We start from the raw sequence: 12,426 nt of genomic DNA, 5'->3' as shown, positions 1-12,426 counted from the left end.
ATAACATTCTTGGTTACTTCAATTGCTATTTTAGTGGGTGAATTTAAACTCCTCTCTCAATTATTGGTCTTTTTAGTTTTTGTACCTAAGAAAACGATTATTTCTTTATCCATGGGCAATGAGCTTCCATCTATTAAATATATTTGTAATTATAGAAACCTTAATTTTGGTGCTTATGTGGACTGTTGGTTAAATTTATGCATACTCATCTCAATTGGTGGTCTTTCTAGTTTTTCTACCTAAGAAAATGATGTATTTGATGTATCTCTATTTATAAAAACTTTAATTTTCTGTGTTTATTTTAAAAGTTGGTTTAACTTATGCATGTGAAAAGGAGTCTGGCTAAAATATCAATTGAAGTAAATGAATGCAAATTTCTACTCAGATTTCATTATCATCGGTTCTTTCAATGACAATTTCGTTCCTTCACGCAAAGGCCAACGGCTTCCGTAAACGTCATACCACATTTTTTTTCTCTCTTAAAGTTATTTGAGAAACATTTTAATAAATGTAAATAAATTTTAGACGGTCTAAAGTAAAGTTAAGGGGTGCAATTTGTAACTTTAATACTCTCTCTTTTTTTTTTTCGTGAGTTAATAGCTAAGGATGATTTTGTCAACTATAATAGTTCAGTGTTATTTTACCGATTGTTTGTTAATAGTCCTGGGTTATTAAGGTCTCGTTTGGTATACGTTTTATTTCTGTTATTTTTATTTTTGGACTACTACAGTGTCGATTTTAGCAATAAAAGCATGTTTGGTGCGGCCTTATTTTATTTTACATAATGCTAAAATACTTCGTGAATAGTGGCCCAAAATCAAAATACCAAAAATATATTTTTTCGTGTTTTGACAACTGTTCATGGCCCAAAACCGCATATATGTTTCCGTTTCCGACATTGCCACAACAAAATATCGTTCCCAAACGTGCTTTCGATTTTTTTTTCCAAAACACTCCTGCACTAAAAATATTGTTTCTGTTTTAGACAAAAACAAAATGTCTAAAACAAGCGCATGCCAAATGGACCCTAATAACCTAGGACCATTAACAAATAATTGACAAAATAACACTGAGCTATTATAATTAACAATAATAGTTTAGAGAGTTTAATATAAATTTATCTTATTAAATAATATTCTCTCCGTTCCAAATTAAGTGTCATTTTTTATTTTTTATTTTTATTATTATTATTTTTTATTTATTTATTTATTTTTATAGTGTACCATACTTAATTTGGGAACAAGAGAGTAGCAATGGAAAAAATAAAAAATAGTACTAACCATTTATCATCTCTCTTTTTCTTCTTAAGTGAACTTTTTCATACTCTAAACACAGTAAAAAAATTTCTCTCCCTCCAAACAACTAAACAAATATGGTGTTGGACACAGTTGAAACTTCATACTCACTATAAATAGAACTGACCCATACGTAGAAAATGTGCAAAAACATCTGTGAGAAAAGAAGAAGAAGATGAAGGTTCTTCAACTTCCCATCGTCGACCTCGCCTCTCCTGATCGCATCTCTACCGCCTATTCAATTCGTCAGGTCTCTCTCTCTCTCTCACACACACACTCTCATTATCCTAATTTAAACTCTATATCTCATTTAGAATATATTGGATTTGTTGTTTAATTGACATTCCACAAACCCTACACTTTGTTCTTCCAAAACATCACTCTAAAGTTTGTTTCCAATTCTCAATTGTACATATTTTCCCCCAATTTTGTATGTACTTGTATATATGTATATACAAATATAAATTTTTGGAGCTGTTATGAAGAAGTGAATCCTCATATTATTTATTGGAAATATTTCTTGGAAATAGAACTTCGTTTTATACCACTTGGTTTTGGGGCAACAAATAGATAAGAGTTCATTTGATTCTCAAGTGGTGTAGGATTGTGGAATTTTGAATTTTGCTTCTTTCATGAGCTATTTTTAGCTCGTTTGTGAAGTGATATCGAAAATTTTGATGAACTGTATGCAAATTAAGTTGTATGTTAATAGATTGAACGCGTAAACAAATGTGTTTTGTTTTCGGTTTCTTCAAATTCATAATTGTTCGTGGTGCTACTTAGTAAGCAGTCACTACTCATAATGATGAAATCTTGAATTAATTCCATTATGTGTCTATGTATGTATATTTGTGCATAATTTCATTTTAATTAATTTTTTATAATATCACTATTGTTTCTATTCCTTTCCTTGGAAATCGAAAGCAGTTCTTATTTTTGTAAAGATTTTGCAAAAATATTTGGTTATTACTACATTGGGTTTTGCGTTTGAGTGATTCTCTAAGTTGTGTTCAAATTATGAGTACTGGAATGTCTGCTATAGGCATGCTTGGATTGTGGTTTCTTTTACCTCATAAATCATGGGATAGAGGAAGAGTTTCTGATGACAGTGTTTGATGAGAGCAAAAAATTCTTCTCACTTCCTGTTGAAGACAAGATGAAGCTGGCTCGAAAGCAGTACAGAGGTTATACGCCGCTTTATGCTGAGAACCTTGATCCTTCAACAATTTCTAAAGGTTTTACAATTTTATGACTTTTGATTTACATTGTTTGATGTTGTTCCTTTGTGGCCTAATAATGTTTGTTTGAATGATTTTGTGATGCTTTCAAGTGATGAATGCTTCTAAGTAATGAATATCATGAAACATACAAGTGTATCAGTCCTCAGTCTAGCTGTCCAATTACTATTGACTACTCTGCATGAGGCTGAAACCTTAATTGTGATTGCCAGGCTACTGACACTAAAGCACATAATACAAACACATATTCAAAGACACATAGTAGCACACAAGCATAGACATACAGATACAAGAACATACAGACACAAGCATGCACACATATTTTGTTTTGTTTTTATAAGTACAAATTCATTAAAGGCGCTCAAAAGGGGAGCGATCCCAAAAGAATACACAACCCGCAAGCCGCGATGCTATAACACATGCATACAGATTGACACAGACACACACACACACACACATCTAAGTACATATATATGTACATATTCACATACAAACACATACACATACATATAGATACATGCATGCATGCACGAATCCGCGTGCAGCACCCATAATATTCATACGTACACATACAGCCACTCAGATATACACAAATGCACACATACATCTAGATCCACACACACGCAGAAGTACCGACATTGAGATATATTGAGTGTGAATGTGTGTGCATTTGTGTTTATTTTGATCCTTTATGTCTAACTATGGATTTAATCTAGTGATTAGTTTAAAGTTTAAAACCAGCAAATTCAGATTGATACGGGCGTCTAAATTTAACATGGGGCTTAAAAGTTTTGGTGTATACTCATAAAATAAAAATAAAAAAAAAGTTTTGGTGTAAGATTCTGTAAAATTTGAAAAATGATCATTTTGTTTCTCAAGTTGCATGGGTTATAAAACTTGGATCTTGGAAATTTGGTTGAAAGTTGGCTAAATCAATAAAATTTTCTACAAAGTTTTAATTTGGTCAAAATGAATGTGGGCCAAAAGAAGTTTTGTTTCAGTTACTGAACTTAAAGCTATGGTTACAACTCATCAATAATAGAAATTCTATTGCTTTGTCTTCTCATTTATCTGTACTTGATTGAGTGTAATGGAGAAGGGGGCTCAGGGTTGCTTGTTTTATACTGGTTGGTGTACAGGTGACTCAAAGGAGAGTTTTTATATCGGTAATTTGGAGAAGAATACAACTCATAATAATCTGAATCAATGGCCTTCAGAAGGTACTTTTAACATGTTTACATACTTTATTGGTATCTCTGTTGTTGTTGGGATTTTGTTCATTCATTTTTTGGAATTAGGTCTTGATTCTCACCATTTTATATCCAATCAGTAACGTACTCTCATATAATACTTGATTTTGTTTTTCGTGCATTTCCTGATCTGTCCTTTAGTATTTTGTTTGATGACTATTTTGGATGTTGTCTGGGTAGGAAATTCCAGAAGTATTGCCATACTGGAGATCCACAATGGAATCGTACCACGAGAAACTCCTGTAAGTGTCTCGCAGTGATTATTCACGTGTCGCATTTTGAATTCATTAAGCTTAAAACAATTATTAAATTTTCAATTCAAACCTCATTAGTTTATTGATGGTAATTCTTTTTCTTTACTTTAATAAGAATTTGTATAATTCTTGGGGTCTGAAATGTGATATCACATGCTCAGAATAATTATAGGTTGTGATTTTATATGAGGTGATTTATCTTGGGGATGAGATATTATCAATGAACAAACTAGTTCTAGTGAATTGTACTTACTTGGGATGTGTGTTTTCATGTGTGTGCTTCTATGTTTTTGTCTTTTGGTTCTTTTTCTTATGAATCTTGTCAATATTTGTTTATATTTTCAAGAACAAGGTTTGCAACTTCTAGATGATGTCAATTTTGCTCCCTCAGGGCTGCTGGACAAAGCTTAGTATCTTTACTTGCTCTGGCTTTGAACTTGGATGAAGACTTCTTTGAGAAACTGGGGGCTTTCAATCCACCATCTGCATTTCTTCGGCTGTTGCACTATCCAGGTTTAAATCACAAATTAACTCCATTTTATTTACTCTTTTTATATAATCTATTATTTGGATTTTTTTTGTAGAATTATCTTTTTCAATCCTTTCATTTGTTTCTTATTTCTTCAATCTTTGGGTTTCTACTTCCTTTGTTTTATAGATTCATCTCTGTAATGGGATTTTTTTTTAATAAAGAACTTAGTCTTTCATTTCTTATTTTCTCAATATTAATTCCATTGCATTACTTCAAGATAGCACATCTATAAAAGCATATGATCCTGCATAGTCATGTGGAATGTAACTGTAAAGTGTAGATTTTTTTTGAGAAAATGAAGAATACAAGTTTTAGATTATTCAAGAAGAACAAGTGAAAGAGCGGGGAGAAAAAATGGAGGACAAAGAAGAGAAGAACATAAGAAAGGAGAAAGCACATATAGAAATAGAAGGAACCTAGCATATCATTCCACTCACTCATGCAATAAGAGGTTCCATGTTTGTAACTTAGTTGATACTTAAAAGATATATTCTTATTACCTTCATTTATTATAATAGCAAAAGGTAATATAATAATTGAAATGACCTTGTGAACTCTATCATGCATATACAGTCACAACCACTAGTGTTTTTCTTAGATGTGCCATCAACGTGAAACCTTAGTTTGCCCTTGTTGGGTAGTATCCCATTTGAAGTGAGAGGAAGCTGTGTAGTAAAAGGCAACTTTGCAATGTGTAAAGAGTATTAAGTTTTAATTATTTGACCATATTGACATGCTATCCCACATTATTAGTAGGAAATGTCCACCTTATTTGGCCATCTTACTAATTGTGATGCTTGTACATAAAAATGAATCTCATGCTTCTACTTCTTTCGAGCCATATTTCTCGAACTATTAATATCAGAAGAATACCTTTAGATAGAGCATTGATTACCAGAACTGGGGCTGTCAGTCCAAGAATGAAGTTCATATCTTTATCCAACATTAATGCTGTGCTTCATATCGATTTTAACACATTCACATGTTCAAAACTGAAGAAATGTTTCTAAGCATTAACAAAACCCACGTCATACTGCAACAGCGCAGCAAGAAGAAGCTAATTTATGGAAGAAACTAAAGAAATATATATATATATATATATATAATATTCTAAAACCTTTCTGAATAAAAGTAGAAACTGATTTCAATGGGTTGCACTTAATCCAGATTCATTTGCTTGATCTACAGTGCAGTGTTGGGATCCATTACACTTAATATAGTAAAAAATTTCTTTTCTGCAAGTGATAGTAAACTATACAAACCAATCAGAGGGGTTGTTGAACCATTCATTTAATGGGATATCTTTGCCTCTTCAATTTGATTTAGGCGAACTGGGGTTTTCCAATGAAGAAATTTATGGTGCTTCTGCTCATTCAGACTATGGAATGATAACTCTTCTAGCAACAGACGGTGTTGGTGGACTTCAGGCATGTTTGTTTGTGATCAATTCTGGTTTACAGCTGTATTGAAATCCTATACACCATCATTTTAGTTAGCTTTTTGTGTTAACAGGTTTGCAGGGAAAAATCTAAGCAACCAAGGGTTTGGGAAGATGTGCCTCACATCAATGGGTGAGTTCATGGTGCTAAAATCTTGGGTCAATGGAACTTTCAACAGTACAATGATATAGAGTCTCTTTGATATTTTAATATAAAAGAGTAGCCTGATTATTTTGGTCAGACAAGAAGAAAATGATGAATTAAAAATAAGTTCATTTTGGGAAAATAAATTTAAATATAGGTTATCTGGGTTTATTACTATACTAGTGAATTTTCTAGAATAGAGTTGAAGTTTGGATAACAACTCTAGCATGTGGATTGTCTGCAGTGGTGCTGATTGTAATCCATGATTATGGTTTAAGTATATTATCTTGTCTTTCGAAGCTGTCAATGTTTGCATAGACATTATACGAGCAAATATTTTTCAATTGTTCCTTTTTCATGAGGATTTTATATTGATTATAGACAAAGGAGGAGACTATCTTGTTTGTAGTTTTTGTGATGCAGGGCAGCCCAGGTTTACTTGTGTTCAATGGCTGAATAACGAGCGAGAAGTGCTAGGTGAAGCAATTAAAAAAGGAAAAAATATGGAATGTAGAACAATAAATTTTAAGAAATTGGTTCTGTTTTAGGTAGTTAAGGGCTGTGAACAATTCAATAGAAGAAGATATTCAAAAGAAAGCAAAAGAGAGAGAAATTGGGGACATTTGTAAGATAGAACTATCCATCGTAAGCGGGAAGAAAGAAAAATGGGAATAAGCTTTGTAAATATATATGTACTGGATGTCAGCTATAACAACAAAATACATACCAACACCTGGACAAAATGTCACTGTTAGCTTAGAACTGTGAAAGAGATCTATAGAACACTTCACAACAAAATACATACAAACACCTGGAGAAAATATCACTGTAGCTTAGAAACTGTGAAAGAGATCCATAGAACAATTATTAACATATTGGAGTGGTACCAAAAATAATTTTTGGAAAAAATAGCATGTGGGAAGGTGCTGAATGTCAAAAGACATTACTGGACAATATATTTAGTTGCAACCAACAACAGTCATGTTAGGTTATTTGTGCATTTATGTCGTTTAAATGCTTTGCAATCTATCTGGACATACTGTTGCTTTTGAGATGGATAATCGGATATGAATTGTCTAAAATATCAAAGGCTGAAATGTGCATTCGCCATTGGTTTTGGTTATGTAGAAAGGTAGTGTAACATGACAAGTGATGTGATTGTTTATTTGTTCTTACTGCCTGGAAGTATTTTTTCTCTAACATTTGGAGTTTCTTGGGGCAAACTATGAATATGCAGGGCGTTCATTGTTAATATTGGGGACATGATGGAGAGGTGGACCAATTCTTTGTTTCGGTAATTCATCATTTGAACTTAAAACAGTTTTTTTTTTTTCCCTTGGAGAGTTTATTCGTGTCTTTAGGATTTAATGTTGCATAGCTGTTGTTGTTCCTGATTTTTATTTTATTTATTTCATTCTTTTGTAGGTCAACATTGCACAGAGTGATGCCAACAGGACGAGAACGCTATTCTGTAATTGCCATTTGCGTCATGATCTAATTTCTTTTTAATTTTTATTTCTAATCTACTTTTTTCAAGCTTTTAGAGAGGGTGTAACTTTAATATTAAAATCCTATAACACACCCCCCATGTGTGACCCTCTTTTGGTCCAACACGCATTTCAATTTTAATTATCAAGGTGATGGTGAGGTTTGAACTCAGGACCTTGCCTATTTTGATATTCATGTTAACAACTATTTACTCTAAAAGCTTGAGCTATTAAAGCGGGTGTAACTTTTATATCTAAATCCTCTAGCAATTATTATTTAGTAGGAACATATGAGGTCCATTGTTAAAATCTTGAGTTTCTAGATATGAAATACAAACCCCATTAGAATTATAATTAGCTGAAGCCTACATATAGCTATGTCATTCTTTCAATCCAATGGTGAACGAGTTGTAGAGAAATCTTCTACTAACTATGCTCCTCGTGGATTATGTGATGTAGTTGAAGGCGTGATGCACGTGGAACTTGAGTGTGATTCGTAGTTTCTTCTACATTTCCTCTTAATTTCATTCTATTTTCTGCATTTTTTTGACCATGTAAAACCTAGAATGAGATAAGTTATAGTGCATTTTATACCCTTAAGAATCATTTTTGACAAGCCTTAATATTTTCCCTCTTCAGCCATCCAACCTTAAAACTTGTTTTAATATAGAAATAACTGAGTTATATCTCTTTAATAGTTTAAACTTTTTGGGCAACTGGTAATTTAACATGACATTAGACCAAAGGAGGTCCTGACTAGAATTCTCACCGTCATCGTGGTGATTATTGGATGCCCTCTCTCTTCGCAGGGTCAAGAAGTCGATTCATGAACCATTTAAAGAGAGTGATTCGATGGAGCAGCATTGACCGAAATTTGGTCACATGTGAGAGGGCGTGTTAGAGAATACAAGTAATTAAGTTACACCCACTCTAATAGCTCAAATTTTGCGGTAATTGGTAGTCTACCAAAACTTGTTCCAAAAATCAATCCCTAGTTATTGTTCACACGTGCCTAGGGATGGCAACGGGGCGGGGTGGGGCGGGGATTCCATTCCCCATCCCCATCCCCGATGCATTTTTCATTCCCCATCCCCGCTTAAAATTTTGCCAGAATCCCCATACCCGCCCCCGACACCTTATCCCCATCCCCGCCCCGGCCCCGGCCTTATAATTTTTTTTAATTAAAAAAAACACATTTTTTCTTATTTTCATATATATAATAAATCTAATTTAATAATAAATTATTATATGTAAGGGTATATTAGTAACTTCACACTTAATCGGGGCGGGGGCGGGGCGGGTTTACCCCATCCCCGGCTCCGGCCCCGGCGGGGATTCATAATTTGCGCGCATCCCCATCCCCGTTTAGCTAAAAGGATCCCCATCCCTGCTATAAACGGGGAGGGGCGGGGCCCCGGCGAGGATGGGGATTTGCTATCCCTAAACGTGCCACTCAAAGCTCGAGAACAGCCCTAAACAATGTCTTCCCTTACCTAGTTAAAAATTCCGAAATCTTGCCTACAATCCCTAAAATCCTCATGCCCTCATTAAACACACACACACACACACACACAAAAACCTAACAATATTCAGCTTTTAGAATTTCTTTCAATACTGCTTAAATCCATTTTGGCGCTGCAATTTTTAGGGGAGTGTCTCTTTACACTTGTCCTACATCTGTGCCTTGTTTTTATTGTAGGCCTTCATCTAGGAATTTCTGTGATGAGCTGACAATTATTTATGCAACATTTGCAGACGGCTTTCTTTTTAGATCCTAACCCAGACACTATTGTGGAATGCTTGAAGAGTTGCTGCAGTGAGTCGTCTCCTCCTAGGTATATTATTACTTGTTGGCTTAAATTTGTGATATTTTACTTTGCTGTGCTTAAATTCAGTGGCTTTTGTCTGCCTTTTTGAATTAGCTTTTCGCTCAGTATACATCCTTAACAACCCATCACATGAGATTCATACCTGCTTGTCCACTTCGTGTGTTCATATAGGTTGTAAAAGGTGTCACACGTTTTTAGTTTAATGCAGCACCTTTGATGCAACTTTGAGGAAATGATTGGAAGGTTTATCCAAATGATTTTAATGTCATATTTTGATTTTCATTAGTAGTCTGTTTGATAGAAGGGAAGAGCGATGGAGGAAGGAAAGCGAACTAAGGAATGGATAGACTTTCCATTGTCTGTTAGAAAGGAAATGGGAAGGGTAGGGAAGGCTCTTCTCTCAGGGCCCACCAAATTTGTTCCTTGCAAATTGGAAGGAAAGAGGGAAAAGTTTCTTTCCCTTTTTTTCAGATTTTGGCCTTCATAGACACCTATATTTCTTAAAGAGTACAGGCATAATTGCAAAACTTGTACTGTAACTTCCTTTCGTTCCTTCCTACTCAACCAAGGAAAGGAGGAAAAGACTCCTTCCTTTCCCGAAGGACATCTCCTCCTACCTCCCATTTCTTCCACTTCCCGTACCTATTAGACAGAGTATATAAGAGTCAAAATTCAAAATATAATAGTACTTGGCAATGTGAATCCCGTAGATTTTATGGTTTTCTTTTACAAAAGACTGAAATTATATTGCATACTGGGCTTGCTCTAATTGTAAAATCTTTAGAAGTCATTGAACCTGAATATGATCTAGAAATCAGTGTATAAGTTTACCATATAAGTTCAATTAGAAGGCTTCTTTCTTCGAAGCTATGCAAAATGCTGGCATACTCGAAACTCATCTGTTTTAAGAATTCACTTCTGAATGGAAAAAAAGAGAATCTATGTGGCCGACATACTTGTGCTAATGATGTAGACTAATGACGAATTTTAAAAATCTTTTTGTTGGTAAGAAGTTAAAAGAGTAATTCATTTTTTTAAATGAAGCAAATTTTATGAGGTATTTTCATAAAGATAATGGATACCACATTTACATGATGTGCTGCCCGTGCAGATTTCCCCCACTCCGTGCCGGAGATTATTACGAGGAGCGGTTCAGTCTTACATATGGTTCTAGTGTGGCTTTTAAGTTGTGAACAACTTGAGAAGACAAAGGCTGCATGGTTCCAGAGAAGAGTTGAATATTGGCAATTCAGCACAGCCATATACAACCGATACTATCTATAGATTCTATAATACCGCAATTATAGTGATACTTCCTGTTTTAAATCTTGATCAGAACAAACAGCATTACTGGTGAATCTGGACCCATGTATCTATGATATTCGCACTGATCTAAGACTTCTTATCATGGGTTAAGGTGTCCCATGTGCGGTGGTAAGGTAATCGAGCAGCCCATGCCCTTGCATCATTCTCTTCTTCACGCTTGTATGCTGATTCTGTCATCTCTCAACGTCCGGCGGAGGTGCTTCAGTTGGTGGAGTTGGACTACTGTCCTTTTATCTGTTAGTTTTTATTCTGTTTGCCAGGGAAAAAAAAAAAAAAAAAAATCTGGACCCTTTACTACATTTTTTTTTTTTTTTTTTTGCGGGATAAATAAACTCTCTGTTACTTATTATAACTACATATAGCTTTATTGGTTTGTGTGTACTAAACTTAGTATTTCCTCTTTATACTATAGCAAATCCATGAACCTTATTGCTTGTTTTGGATGAATTATTTGAAACCCTAGTGTTGTTTAGCATGAGAACAGATAAACTTATTTATTTGAAACCCTATGCAAGTGTAACATGAATAGAGGAAATTTTTTATATAAAATATTCCACTAGACTATCTAATTATTACAACTAATAGAAAGATTATTAATCGATTGTGCTTGGGTGTATTAGATTATTAATCTGTAGAACATTTAACTTCTTTTGTAGTAGGTGGTTATTAATTTTCAATAAATTCCTCACACTGTAAAATTCTCCAGATAACTTATTTATTTGAATATGCAAGTGTAACATGAATAGAGGAATTTTTTTATATAAAATATTTCACTAGACTATCTAATTATTACAACTAATAGAAAGATTATTAATACTGTTGATGTCAAAAATCTACACGCTCCGAAGTCTGTGACAATTCCTGCAAGACAAGAGAAGTGATGACCGGCGTGGTACTGGTCGGGTGCACTCCGACGGTCAAGTTAGTACTCGACGATTAAATATCCGATAAGGATTCAATATGAAATTTATGGCGTACGTTTTTAGGTTGACTGATTATTAATCTATTGTGCTTGGGTGTATTAGATTATTAATCTGCAGAACATTTAATTTCTTTTATAGTAGGTGGTTATTGATTTTCAATAAATTCCTCACACTGTAAAATTCTCCAACTTGAAAAAAATGATCTAAAAACCTGTATATAAAGTCCAATATCTTGTAGGGTGTTTGTTCAAAGAATAAAATTTTCTAAATTTGTTAAAGTAAAACATTATCTAAAATCATTATTCATAAATTCAAAATTATTTTTGTAAAATGCAGTCACAAGATTAATATATTTGTAAAATTTAAAATTTCACAAAAAGAAATTTAAAATCAAATTAAGTTTTTCAAAAGGCCAAATTAAGAAAAAGAAAAGTGACATCTCAAAAATTTGCGGTAGTGGACAAAGCGTCCATTTCTGTCTACTTGCATCACTTCCTTATTGAAATGGGTCCCAATTACTAATGTGGGACCGCCAGAAATCATACGGAAACCGACAAACATCCATCAAGTGTTACAACTTTCAAATGGGACCCACATTGGGCTCGAAATAATGAAATATAAAGAAAGAAACGTGTAAAATTTGCTTTTTATGGTAGTGACATGTCACTTGTAGAATAAACAGCATTAAAGACGATTATGTTGGGCCACA

General features: G+C 33.9%; 1 protein-coding gene across 1 annotated transcript; it reads left to right on the top strand.

Annotated features, from left to right (window-relative positions):
* Window positions 1-1,387: 1,387 nt before the first annotated feature.
* Window positions 1,388-11,229, top strand: LOC132304097 (2-oxoglutarate-Fe(II) type oxidoreductase hxnY-like). The gene is made up of 11 exons (XM_059801620.1): window positions 1,388-1,545; window positions 2,338-2,530; window positions 3,673-3,753; window positions 3,974-4,025; window positions 4,429-4,550; window positions 5,896-5,996; window positions 6,082-6,140; window positions 7,390-7,446; window positions 7,578-7,623; window positions 9,395-9,474; window positions 10,580-11,229. Exons 1-11 carry the CDS (start codon window positions 1,471-1,473, stop codon window positions 10,659-10,661), a joined length of 948 nt encoding a protein of 315 aa, XP_059657603.1. The 5' UTR covers window positions 1,388-1,470; the 3' UTR covers window positions 10,662-11,229.
* The last annotated feature ends 1,197 nt before the right edge of the window (window positions 11,230-12,426 follow it).

This window comes from Cornus florida, unplaced genomic scaffold, assembly GCF_030987335.1.
Source record: "Cornus florida cultivar Cherokee Brave unplaced genomic scaffold, ASM3098733v1 CherokeeBrave_3.0.0_Hap2_Chr04, whole genome shotgun sequence".
NCBI lineage: Eukaryota > Viridiplantae > Streptophyta > Magnoliopsida > Cornales > Cornaceae > Cornus > Cornus florida.
This window is presented reverse-complemented; position numbering and strand designations above follow the sequence as displayed.

Bases quoted from the DNA above. Each gene is read 5' to 3' on its own strand.
- LOC132304097 (XM_059801620.1), top strand. From the start codon at position 1,471: ATGAAGGTTCTTCAACTTCCCATCGTCGACCTCGCCTCTCCTGATCGC. The intron at 1,546-2,337 runs GTCTCTCTCTCT...TGTCTGCTATAG, and splicing joins CCGCCTATTCAATTCGTCAG to GCATGCTTGGATTGTGGTTT. The intron at 7,447-7,577 runs GTAATTCATCAT...ATTCTTTTGTAG, and splicing joins TGGACCAATTCTTTGTTTCG to GTCAACATTGCACAGAGTGA.